This window comes from Kwoniella pini, chromosome 1, assembly GCF_000512605.2.
Source record: "Kwoniella pini CBS 10737 chromosome 1, complete sequence".
In the NCBI taxonomy this organism is placed as follows: Eukaryota; Fungi; Basidiomycota; class Tremellomycetes; order Tremellales; family Cryptococcaceae; genus Kwoniella; species Kwoniella pini.
The window spans coordinates 84,923-96,316 of record NC_091716.1 but is presented as its reverse complement, the minus strand read 5'-3'; the positions used below and the strand labels follow the sequence as shown (position 1 = coordinate 96,316).

The window sequence follows — 11,394 nt, the reverse complement described above, 5'->3', positions numbered from 1 at the left end:
ACGAAATCTTACGTATCATATCCTAGTTATTCTACTTCTGATTTTCTCCCTGTGCTTTCAAGTTTAGTTTGATAATGGGTTGTGGTTTTTTCTGGATCATCATACGATAGGATCAGTATATATAACGAGATGCAGCAGGATGGCGTTACGCATAGCTTTTTTGTCTCACTCGTACATGTTCTGCATTTGACCATCGACAGCAACTAATCAATGCAACAATCATCTACTTCCTCGGGCCTCTTGTATCTATGTAAGTATGGACGGTATCCAGTTCAATGATATGATTAGCGTATCATATAAGTGGAGGTTGTCCGTATCTACGCGTCATGAACAGGTCAAATCGAATCAACTCGCGAATGGTTTTATTTGTACGATAATCACATTTATCATTTCGGATTCTCATTGTGCTTCTTCATCATTCTGCACTTTTTGCATTTCGTTTTGTGTATACCACCATGTCGAGGATATAGCAAATGACAGACGAGTTTCAAGATGTCAGATGAGCTCAACAAGATTGGTAGTGGAATGAGTTCACATAGCTCTGTCGATCAGATGCTGGTTGACTCAGAGGATGAATTTAATTTCGATATACCTTATGATGAAGAAATGGAATTGGCTTTACAAGCTGCTGAAATTCAATCTCAACCTTTTCTCGAAATGAACGTAATTGGTGATATGTCAGTAATGAATTCAAATTTAATCAATACAACTCAAGTTGGTATACATGATATTGAAGATACTCCTCTTGAAGTAGATATGGAAAGGTTAAGTCCTTTTCAACAATTTAGAAAAAGGGGTCATTTAAGTGTATCTGATTTAGTAGGACCTATTTGGTGTGAAACTCAAGTAAATCACTTCTTATAATAAATATATTTCAATGAATATTAGCTTATACCCATCGATTCCGCTTTTAGTACGATTAGTGAGTCCACCTCAAGTGTAATTCACTGGTCCTACTGCGGTTGCTCTCATGTACATCAGTGGAACAAAGCTAATCCTTTATACCCTTGTAGTCGGTTGAGAACATTACCATACCTACCACCTTCTCAGAGACCGGATGTTATAAAATCCAAAGAAGGTAACGAAATTGTAATTGATAAAGTCAAAGTAGAAGGTAAAGAGAGAATATTGAAAAGAGGTGAAGTGAGTCGAGAAATTTACGATTCGTCTTTCTTCTATATCTTCCGTTGGCTAACAAAGTAGAATGAATGCAGAAAATACATAAACGACTAGAAAGAGAGATTCATCCTGCAGAAATTATGGTACCTGTAACTACTGAAGAAGACAAATGGGGATTAAGGTTCGTCATTTGTCATCATGATGATATAGAAGAAGGAACGTGTTGACAAGTTACGGTAGATTCTTGAATATGCTTGTTGCTATGCAAGCTTTGCTTGATCTTGGAAAATGTCGTGAATTACCTGTTGTAGGTTTCGTTAAAGGTATTTTAGTATATGGTATAATAGTGAGTTACTACATCCCCATTCTAAGTCCCTCTGTTTAACATTCTCTTCATATGTAGGATGAATTAGTCCGAGAACCTATTGCTTCAACATCGACGTCCGAGAATCTCAATACCAGCAATACCCAAACATCCCTTACATCTTTCTTCACTTCTTCTCGAGTCAAAGCATCATCAGACACCAAACCGCGAACTCACAAAATTTACATATCAGACTCGAAAACAAGAGCATCCGGAGTCCTACCTAGAGAAGACGATACTTTGGCAGGAAGATTACAAGTGATGCTATATAAAGAACTCCTAGATTCAATTTTGATATCATCTACTAGAAACCCCGCTTCAAGCAGTAATCCCCAAAACAAAACGGGGGGTACATCAATTTTACCAAGCCGGAATGATTTCTCATGGCAATTTGTGTTCGCACATTTAGGCTTAGATCCGAGAATTGAACTCTCAAAAGAGTTTTTAGAACAAAGTAAATCTGTCATCTACTCTAATGGATTAAAACTCGATACTGACAAAGCAAGAACACTGAATGACATGATTGAAGTTTGGAACAAATATGTACAAGCTTTAGGTTTGGGTACTCCGCCTCAATTCGATCAAGCGAATAGTCGAAATGCGTCCAAAGCTAAAGGTAATAGCAAAGGAAAAGCCAAGGAAGAAGAGAGGAATCTTGGTGTAACAGAAGATGTATTGAAGTTGGTATATAGGCGTGCAGGCGGCAAGAAGAAGAACAAGACCAAGCATGAGAAACAGAAGGGTGACAGAAGTAGTAAAAGGCCTAGGAGGGGTCGAAAGGTCTCAAAAGTCTTTGACAATGAGGAGCAAGGCGAACCTCCACCGTTTCTGAATCGCATTATCAACGAACAAAGTACTGTAGAAGAGGAAGAAGATCGCTTGGTCAGACTGGCTATCGAAGAATCTCTCAAATCCTCTGACACCTCAAGTCTCAATGAAGGGAAAAGTCAGGATATACAGGATGACAGCATCATTCACAGTGAATCGGAAGTGCCGCCTAGGCCTCCAACGAGGACGAGCGAACAGGTTTATCGGGGCTCAGACGAAGATGATGATGATGATAAAGAAGACGACGAATTAGCATGGGCGGTAGAGATGAGTCTGAATCCTGGTTTAGAAGGACCAAACGTTGTGGGTTCTCACGAAATTATCAATGGTCAAGGTGTAGTCCACGTCAATGTAAACACTGGGAAAAGTCTAGAATCATCTCAGCAGAAAACAAGTCGGACTGATGAATCACAATCATCTATTGATGAGACACACTCAATGACGTCAACCCCTGCGCTTGAAGATCCGATGGTAGGGCGAAATGATAAAGAGGATGAAGAGGATAATCAATCTTCAGGAACGATAATTGGTACTCATCGATTCAAACATTCTTCATTACTTCTTGCAAGACATTTGGAAAACGTCTTTCAATTTTGGATGGGTGAAAGAGAACCTTCTGGTGTAAGTTTAGAAGAAACTAGAAGATGTGGTTGGTGTGAATTTGAAGAAAATTGTGAATGGAGGTCAGTTCTTTCCTTAATTCCCATCTGTTATCTGCCTTGAAAATTCCAAAATTGGTGTTTTCTGCAAGCTGACATGATAGCAATCATAGGTTGAAGAAAGCTGAAGAAATTTGGAAATCACGTAAAGTATCTTGAACGATCTTGTTGTTATACATAACATATCATATCTTATCATTTTTACTTCTAATGCTAAATGTATTAATTCCTAGCCTTTGTTTCGTCCTTCGAGCTCTTGTTTGTCTCAGATGGTCGGATGAACCAGAACATTTCATCATGTATACATGTCTCGAGCGCTTAAGGGAACTATCGATGGTATATACAATATGGGGAAAATACGTTCTCCGTCCTATCAACACGCTCATCCTCATCACTGAAGTCTTATATCGAAGCTAGCGTACAGTACAAGTTACAAAGTACAAGTATCCCTAATTATGGGAAGCAGATGCCTTGGAATGTTTGGCAGAGCCGGAGCTCGGTTCCGCTGCCGCAATAGCTTCATGGATACTGGAATTCGGTGACATTCAACCCCTTAATTAGGATAGGATTTTCCATACCAAGTTCTTTCCCGAAAGGACCGACAGTAATTGATTAATCTATCCCATCGGAGGATTCAACTTGGACATCTTTGTTGCCCAACTCTTTCCATAAATACTGAAGGAACCACTTCATCCTTCCAGGGTTATCCTTCATGATAAATTGCCTTTAATTGAAAATATCTAAATTAATCAACCATTTAGTAATTTCATTTGATACTTTGTCATCACAACCGGATTGTAGGGTAATATCTTCTATACACATATTTTCGAAATGAGTATCATCTTTCAATGATTCATATTGTGAAGCTTCGAATGCTACTTTGTGATGGGCTATTTGAGTGAGAGCTTTCCGGGATAACTTAACAGCACAAGCTCTCTTCTCGAACCATTCGGCAAGTGCTCCTTGTGTATTGCTCAGCGCGTAAGAGACGGATCCATATATCTCGTCAAGTCCTTCACCTGTCAACGGTTCATCTGATGAATTGATCGCTTTTCGAAAATTGTGGAGACAGCCTTTCAGATTCTCTGAAATGGTTTTCAACGATGGCAATTCCAAGGTTGTCCCGTTAGACTCCTCTTTGGTGATCTGACTCTGGGTCATCGTGGTACGATTATCAGTTGTCGACATAGATCATGAGTTGGGAATTTCTGTTAAACGTATGCGAAAAGGTGAAAACAGGGATATGTATGATTTATATTGAGTCTACAGTACAGTGGCGAATAGAAATCTTTTATACCTTAAAGCTGATCAGAGCTAATATGGTCAAGAAGTCGAGAATGAGGTCATCAAGAAGCAAATCGTCATCTTTTGTAAGCTACTTGACTATGTATCATCACTCCATTGTTTCTCCTCTGTGCCAACAACGACATCATCGAGTCGAAGATTCTCACTATACTTCATGACGCTGATAGCACCAAGGAGTTTATAGAATCCATTTTTCGTATCGCCTTATGAGATCAGACATCAACATAAGTGTCTACATATCCTTTATCGACCGATTATATGACGTGAAGAAGGAGATTGGGATTATTCGTTACTCGTCATCAAGGAGTTTTGCGAGAAAGTTCGTTGCCACTTTCACACATTAGACCTGTTTTATAGTTATGCATGGAGCCATATGTATGTGGAATATCTACAAGATAAAGCATAGAGGAGTGATACAGAAGATCGTGTATAATTATAGGTGGATTATATATAGCAAATTAAGCTGAATGGAAGATTCTAACATAATTGATGTAGACGTTTGACTATTTCAGACATCATCGACTTCCGTAGAGGTAGAAGGCACTGAGCTGTCCTCAGTCGCGTGCACGGTAGTATTACCGCTTTCAGAATCGATTGTGAAGTTCACGCCGCGGATGATAATCGGCTCTTTGGATCCTATGTCTGAAAAAGGTCCAAAGCTGATCTTCAACGAACCGTTTGGCTGTCGTGGGGTACGGTGCAGATGAATACTAACATCGCTGTGTTTCAACTTAGACCAATAATTTGGAGCTAGCCATCTGTCCCTTTGGTCCTGCGTTAACCCGTCATAGTAAAACTTCCTTAAGTCGTTGTCAGACATTGTTTTCAGTCCATCACTGAGCGCTGCCGACACTTTACTCCTTATTTCAGGCCTTGTGAGGACGTTGTCATCTTTTGTACCCTCTATGTTGGTTGTCAAACTTAGTCCAGAGAACCACAAAAGGAGAGTATACTTACTATACACGCCGTCCAATACGTCCTTCGTTAAACTTCCCACGGCAGCTACTCTAGCAATCTGACTGGATGCTTCCTCTAAACCTGCGACCATGTGACCTCTGACGTAACCTTGAATTTTGTCAAGAGCTGATTGCGAGAAAGAAGGGGAAATATCATCAAGGACCGTAGAGATTTCGTCAAAGAGCGATTTCAATTTTTGACGAACTTCTTCTACGGTGTTCAAACCGTATTTGCTGTCGTCATCTGCATCGGGACTACTAAACATATCACAGGGAGTGGCAATGGAATTAATGGATGAAGCAGTAGTAGGATCCCCTGGGGTAGAATGATGTTGACTTGTGTTGCTCATACTGCAGCTTCGATATATGATGGAAGTGCCGTGTTGAAATAAATAATGATTCAAATGGGAGTGGAGCGGAATTTCAGTGATATACTGGGGTATTTATGCTTTTCCCTCGTAGCAATGGCAAACTGCAATAGCTTGCTCTCCATAACGCTGTATGTTTCGCTCGAACAACGGAAGGATGGGTCCCAGCTTTTCCTTATTTCACTATGACGTGCAGTCCGAAGCAGCTGTCAATATCAATGCTTTTTAGCAGAATGCCCTCTCCAATCCATTTACCATGACGTATAGAGTTGACTTCTTCTTGTTTCATGCCATTGACAAGATTGGGCTGTAGCCCAGAATCAATCTATCGAAAAAGTCTCCTTTCACGGTCCTACGTGAGTAGAAGCAGTCGCGATCCCGATTATCCCAGTAGTGCGTGTATTATGGGGTTTCAAGTATTCACTGTTGTGATGTTCAGCTTCTCAAAATGGCAACAACAGGGAGAGAATAAGGTCATGAAGTACGTGACACTCATTAGGACGGCAGTTGGTGCTCCAGGCATTGACTAATCGGCGATACCTTGTATCAAATCCCCGATATCAGGGCAGTCGAGGAGGCGCCAGGGAGGCCTTGCAATTTGGGTACCTCTGCTCGGTAATTATGTTGCATGTTCAGAAGTGACAGAAGGGGCATGGGTATGAAGGTCAGGCGGTACAATTGATGGTCACATGTACATCGCTTTGGTAGGGCGCGATTTTGGTCGTATATGAGGTTGATCTCAGCAACTGCAAACGGGCTGTGTACGTCGTGGGAATGGTTCTATTTTTGGACTCTCTCTGAGATAAAGATTACGACATCACATAATTCAACGACCCAGTGCGCAAGCATTTTCTGCAATTTGTGTCTGCTGATAAGGATACTTTCGTCTCATCTCCAGATCGTTGTTTCTGTTAGATTAGATACTTGCTCTGGCTATGACGTAGACAGAGAGCCGAAACTTTTCCGCTGCCAATCGGGTTTCGAAAATTGCATTTTGTTGACAGTTTTGATACGTTCAGCTTCCGAACAGTGATAGCCCACAAAGCTGGGTTAACAGAAAAGATAGTAGGGCCGACAGAGTTTTGGATCGATTGAGGATCTGATTTTGCAACTCCGCATAGAAATGCCTGTTCTTCGCTTGACCAAAAGCTGCTTCCGCTACTTTCCAGGGAGATGATAATGGACTCATAGGAGATATTGTGGTCTTTGATCACATTGGCTCGCCTGACAGTCAACGTGACAGCGTATACATGATGCGCCTCAGCTCAGTAATACCGCCTTATCTGGGCTGCCAGAGGATGGCCCTAGACTGCATATCAATGATATGAACGAAGCGAAAAAGCGATTGGCTTGTCGGATTCTGTGGAATGCTCTCGCAAGGGATGATCTCACAAATCCATAAGGTCTCTCGGTAAGCAGGTTGTAGGTCAAGATAGCGAGCAAAACCTTATCGCTGTTGATGGGGACCACTCTAAACACCAATGTGGTTCACCGATACGAAGCGAGATTTCATGAACTCAAAACCCAATATAAGGATCTAAAATTAGGACCCTTATCGCGGTAGCTAGCATCATGTGACCAAAGCGTAGACAACAGCCACACTTCACTCGCGGCCGTGCAAGGAGACGTCGGCTTCTCCGCGGAGGGCGCTATTTTACTCGACAAGCAGCTGTTGGCGAGGATGACGGCACATGCATGGAGTATGAATCGCGTGATCGACGATCCGACAATTGCGAGCGGAAGCGTGATAAGAGCAAGTACCACACGAGCCGCCACGGAATTAATACGAAAACAAGATCGCTTGACCACTGCGGCCCATGCTATTATTGGTTCTTTCACACTTTCTCTTATCGTTTTCCAATACCTTATCGGTTATTCCACAGGACAGACGAACACCACGCGGGGTCAAGTAGAAACTTTCTCACTGGCGTCATCTTGTTGGAACATGATGCCGTTAAAATTTGGAGCTATAGCCAGTCGCCGGCTCATATGATCAGGGAAATTGCGTAAGACAGACCAGTCTCATCAGGCACAATCTTTGTGGCTTGCGCATCTAGTTGACATGTTTCTTCGAATAAACTCTCCGGATGTATCGGATTAGTTTTGATGATCCTGATCTTGGCTTTTTTTAGATCCAACTTTGCTTTACCTCATTGCAATTTGGAAACTGGTTTTCATGTGCACCTTTCCTAGGACTAGCATCGGACCATTCATATCTCGCAATATTGCATCGTCATTACGGCAGCCGAGAGTTTCAAAAATAGCAAGCTAAGCTATCTATACGTTGTGACCACCTTTGGAATCAGGATGGCGCCATGCGGTACATTCCTTCAATGTCACGAGTAAGCGCTTTGAGGTAGTGTGATAAGCAATCTGTTATCATCATGACAGTCATCCTCGCTCGCATGGAACAACGGCCGGACCGTCCAGCGGAAGGTTGATCTCGGCAAACCCAGTGTCATCTGCTCCATTTATATAACTGGAGAACTCTGATCAATCCGTCTGCTCCCCCTCTCATTCAAAGACTTCATTGATTGACTTACCCGATCATCGTTAAGTCTTTACATGATGGCAGTCGATGAGAACGAGTACGGTATCACCCCTGTGGTTGACAGCACTCCTAGCACTTTGATGTACGGGGATGAGAAGAAAACGAGTCTAGAGGGGGAAGTGAGTTATGCCTCTTTCTCTGATCTGGTCGCTTAGCCCTGCTGACAAATCTGGTCACTTTCAGGCTGATGTCAAAGGTGGACATCATGTCGCACCCATCCTCCAATCTGAAGAGACCATTGAGGAGGTTACCGGGTAAGTGCATGTTGTAAGACACTCAAACGCTGTAAGATGCTGATCATCCCTGTTCTTGATAGTGCTCTGGAGGTCACTCAGCAGGATTTGATTGACGCGGAACAAAAACTTGAGACTATGTCTTTGGAACGATGTCGTAGGGTAGGTTTTATGACCAGACACCTTGTCGCCAATGCACGCTGATGTGCGGCCTACTAGATCATGGTTCAAGTTCTTGAATTGCATCAACATGATCAAAATTTCCCCACATCATCATTAGATCGTATGAAGTTCTTCCTTCACGATGACGATGTTATCGCAAATCCCGACAAGCATACTGAACTTATCACCGAAATGAAGCTTGAAGCCCTGTTGGTCACCGAGAATTCGCCATACGCGGAGGTTCGAGCGAATGTGGAGCCTTACGATAGCGATGTCCCTTCTTTCACTTTCCGTGTTTGGGTGCTCGGTATATTGTTTTCGGGAATCGGAGCTTTCATCAACGAGTTGTTCTCCATCAGAAATCCATCTGTTTATGTTACCGCGAATGTTGCGCAACTTCTGGCTTGTAAGTGATTTATTCACCTAACACCCGTACTTGGCTGATTTCTCTGCAGACCCTTTCGGAAGGCTGATGGCAACTTTGCCTGACAAGAGATTCCGGCTATTTGGCAAAGAACACAGTCTGAATCCTGGAAAATTTAACAAAAAGGAACACATGTTGATTACCATTATGGCCACTGTCGCGTATAATACTCCTTACACCAATTACACAGTATTCGTTCAAGCTTTGCCAGTTTACTTTAACCAACCCTATGCCTACAACTTTGGATATCAAATCCTTTGTGGATTAGGCAGTAACTTCTGTGGATATGGTCTTGCCGGACTTTGTCGTAGATTCTTGGTGTATCCTTCGTTCTGTGTATGGCCCACCTCCCTTGTCACAATTGCGCTAAACAGAGCGTTCCACTCTGAAACCAATGAGCCCGTTCGTGGACCCTTCAATCGAATGTACTATTGGTCTCGAGAAAAGTTCTTCCTCATCATGTTCCTTGCCATGTTTGTGTGAGTACCCCCTAGCCGTGTTACAAAAATCCATTTTACTTTATTGCTGATCGGAAATTATAGGTATTGGTGGTTCCCTGGGTTCATCTTCCAAGCACTCTCCTATTTCAACTGGTTATCCTGGATTGCCCCCAACGCTGTCACCTTGAACAACATTACTGGTGCTATCAACGGTCTAGGCGTCAACCCCATACCGACTTTCGATTTCAACTTGCTCACAGTTCAAGGTTGGGTTCCCCTTGTTCTGCCAGCTTTCACCATTCTGAACATGTTCTTCGGTATGATAATCGCTTTCTTCATGATTGTCGGAACATACTTCACCAATGCTTGGAATACCGGATATCTCCCAATAAACAGCAACAAGTTGTTTGCCAACGATGGTACTAGGTATCAAGTACTCAACATTCTCAATGACGATGGTCAATTTGATAATGATCTTTATCAAGGCTATTCCGAACCTTGGATGTGTGCTGGTAATCTTATCATCTATTTCTGGTTCTTCGCAATCTATACTGCCACTATCTCCTACACATGGCTTTATCACCGACATGACATCGCTCTTGGATTCAGGGGTTTGTTCAAATCTCTGAAGAAAAAGCGAGATGACATGGAAGAGGGAGATGACCTGGCTGAGGATATCCATTATCGATTGATGAAAAAATATCCCGAAGTTCCCGAGTGGTGGTATCTCTGTGTCCTCCTTGTCGCTGCTGGTTTGGGTATGGCTGCTATCGGTGCATGGCCAACATATTCAACTCCTGCAACCGTCATTTTCGGCTTAATCATGGGTGCAATCTGTGTTATTCCTGTAGGAATGGTGAGTGCCGGATCTGAACAAGCTGGTTCTGAAATATCAGCTAACATTACATGATGTCATATAGATTACCGCAGTAACTGGTGTTCAGGTCACTATGAACGTACTTGCTGAATTCATCGGAGGAGCTTTCGCCCAGGGTAACGCCATCCAAATGAACTTCTTCAAGATGTACGGATATATCGTCACTGCTCAAACAATCTACTTCAGTAACGATTTGAAATTAGCTCATTACGCCAAGATTCCTCCCAAACACACCTTTGCCGCACAGATGATCGCCACACTTGTGTCCACACTTGTTTGCACAGCTGTTTTCAACTTCCAATTAGGATTTGCCAATGTGTGCACTGCCAATGCATCGTTCGGATTCACTTGTCCAGGTCAAAACACCTTCTTCACCGCTTCGGTCTTCTGGGGTACTCTCAGTGCGAAACGACTCTTCGGACCTGGCCGACGTTACAACGCTCTGTTGATCGGGTTCCCCGTCGGTTTCGTTCTTCCTTTCAGTAAGTCAAAGACGTTTCTACTTCGAAAGAGGCACCAAAATACTGACACGTTCGTCTTTAAAAATAGTCGGATACGGTTTGCAAAAGGCTTTCCCTCGTCAAAAATGGCTTCGTCAATTGCACCCTGTGATGATTTGCGCCGGTGGACTCTTGTGGTCCCCATATAACTTTGCCAACTACTGGCCTGTCGTTCCCCTCACTTGCTTATCTTGGCTTTACATCAAAAAACGATACCTCGCCTTCTGGTCCAAGTACAACTACGTTCTCGCTGCCGCCTGGATGACGGGTATTGCACTTGCTGCTATCGTCATTTTCTTCGCCCTTGAAATTCCAGCCGTAGAACTCAACTGGTGGGGAAATACTGTCTCTTACGAGGGATGTGAAGGTGCCGCTTGTAGAAGATTACCTATTCCCGATGTTGGCTACTTTGGAGTCCCTCCAAACTCCAGCAGATTCACATAATACTGTACTAGCAGTACAGACCATATGCTTGGTGTAGCAGAGCGTGTTTTCCGCTCTGTACCATTGAGCTCAAATCAAACACAAAAGAAGGAGAAGTGGAGCGTTATCGCGAGTTGTGGTTTTAGTCATAGTTGTAGTACTAATAGTAGTAATAGTAGTGGTAG

General features: G+C 42.8%; 4 protein-coding genes across 4 annotated transcripts; 2 read left to right on the top strand and 2 right to left on the bottom strand.

Annotated features, from left to right (window-relative positions):
- Positions 1 to 552: 552 nt before the first annotated feature.
- On the top strand, positions 553 to 3,129 carry I206_100039 (uncharacterized protein; the record flags this gene model as incomplete). The annotated part of the gene is made up of 7 exons (XM_019159539.1): positions 553 to 846; positions 915 to 922; positions 1,014 to 1,143; positions 1,215 to 1,300; positions 1,360 to 1,465; positions 1,523 to 2,994; positions 3,084 to 3,129. 7 exons carry the CDS (start codon positions 553 to 555, stop codon positions 3,127 to 3,129), a joined length of 2,142 nt encoding a protein of 713 aa, XP_019007403.1.
- A 567-nt stretch (positions 3,130 to 3,696) lies between these two features.
- On the bottom strand, positions 3,697 to 4,131 carry I206_100038 (uncharacterized protein; the record flags this gene model as incomplete). Its single annotated transcript, XM_019159538.1, has 1 exon — positions 3,697 to 4,131. One exon carries the CDS (start codon positions 4,129 to 4,131, stop codon positions 3,697 to 3,699), a length of 435 nt encoding a protein of 144 aa, XP_019007402.1.
- Positions 4,132 to 4,783: 652 nt separating this feature from the next.
- I206_100037 (uncharacterized protein) lies at positions 4,784 to 5,581 on the bottom strand (the record flags this gene model as incomplete). The annotated part of the gene is made up of 2 exons (XM_019159537.1): positions 4,784 to 5,178; positions 5,233 to 5,581. 2 exons carry the CDS (start codon positions 5,579 to 5,581, stop codon positions 4,784 to 4,786), a joined length of 744 nt encoding a protein of 247 aa, XP_019007401.1.
- Positions 5,582 to 8,167: 2,586 nt separating this feature from the next.
- On the top strand, positions 8,168 to 11,230 carry I206_100036 (OPT family small oligopeptide transporter; the record flags this gene model as incomplete). The annotated part of the gene is made up of 8 exons (XM_019159536.1): positions 8,168 to 8,269; positions 8,334 to 8,404; positions 8,467 to 8,545; positions 8,603 to 8,951; positions 9,001 to 9,448; positions 9,512 to 10,265; positions 10,330 to 10,768; positions 10,836 to 11,230. The coding sequence occupies 8 exons, from the start codon at positions 8,168 to 8,170 to the stop codon at positions 11,228 to 11,230; spliced, it is 2,637 nt and encodes an 878-aa protein (XP_019007400.1).
- Positions 11,231 to 11,394: the final 164 nt, after the last annotated feature.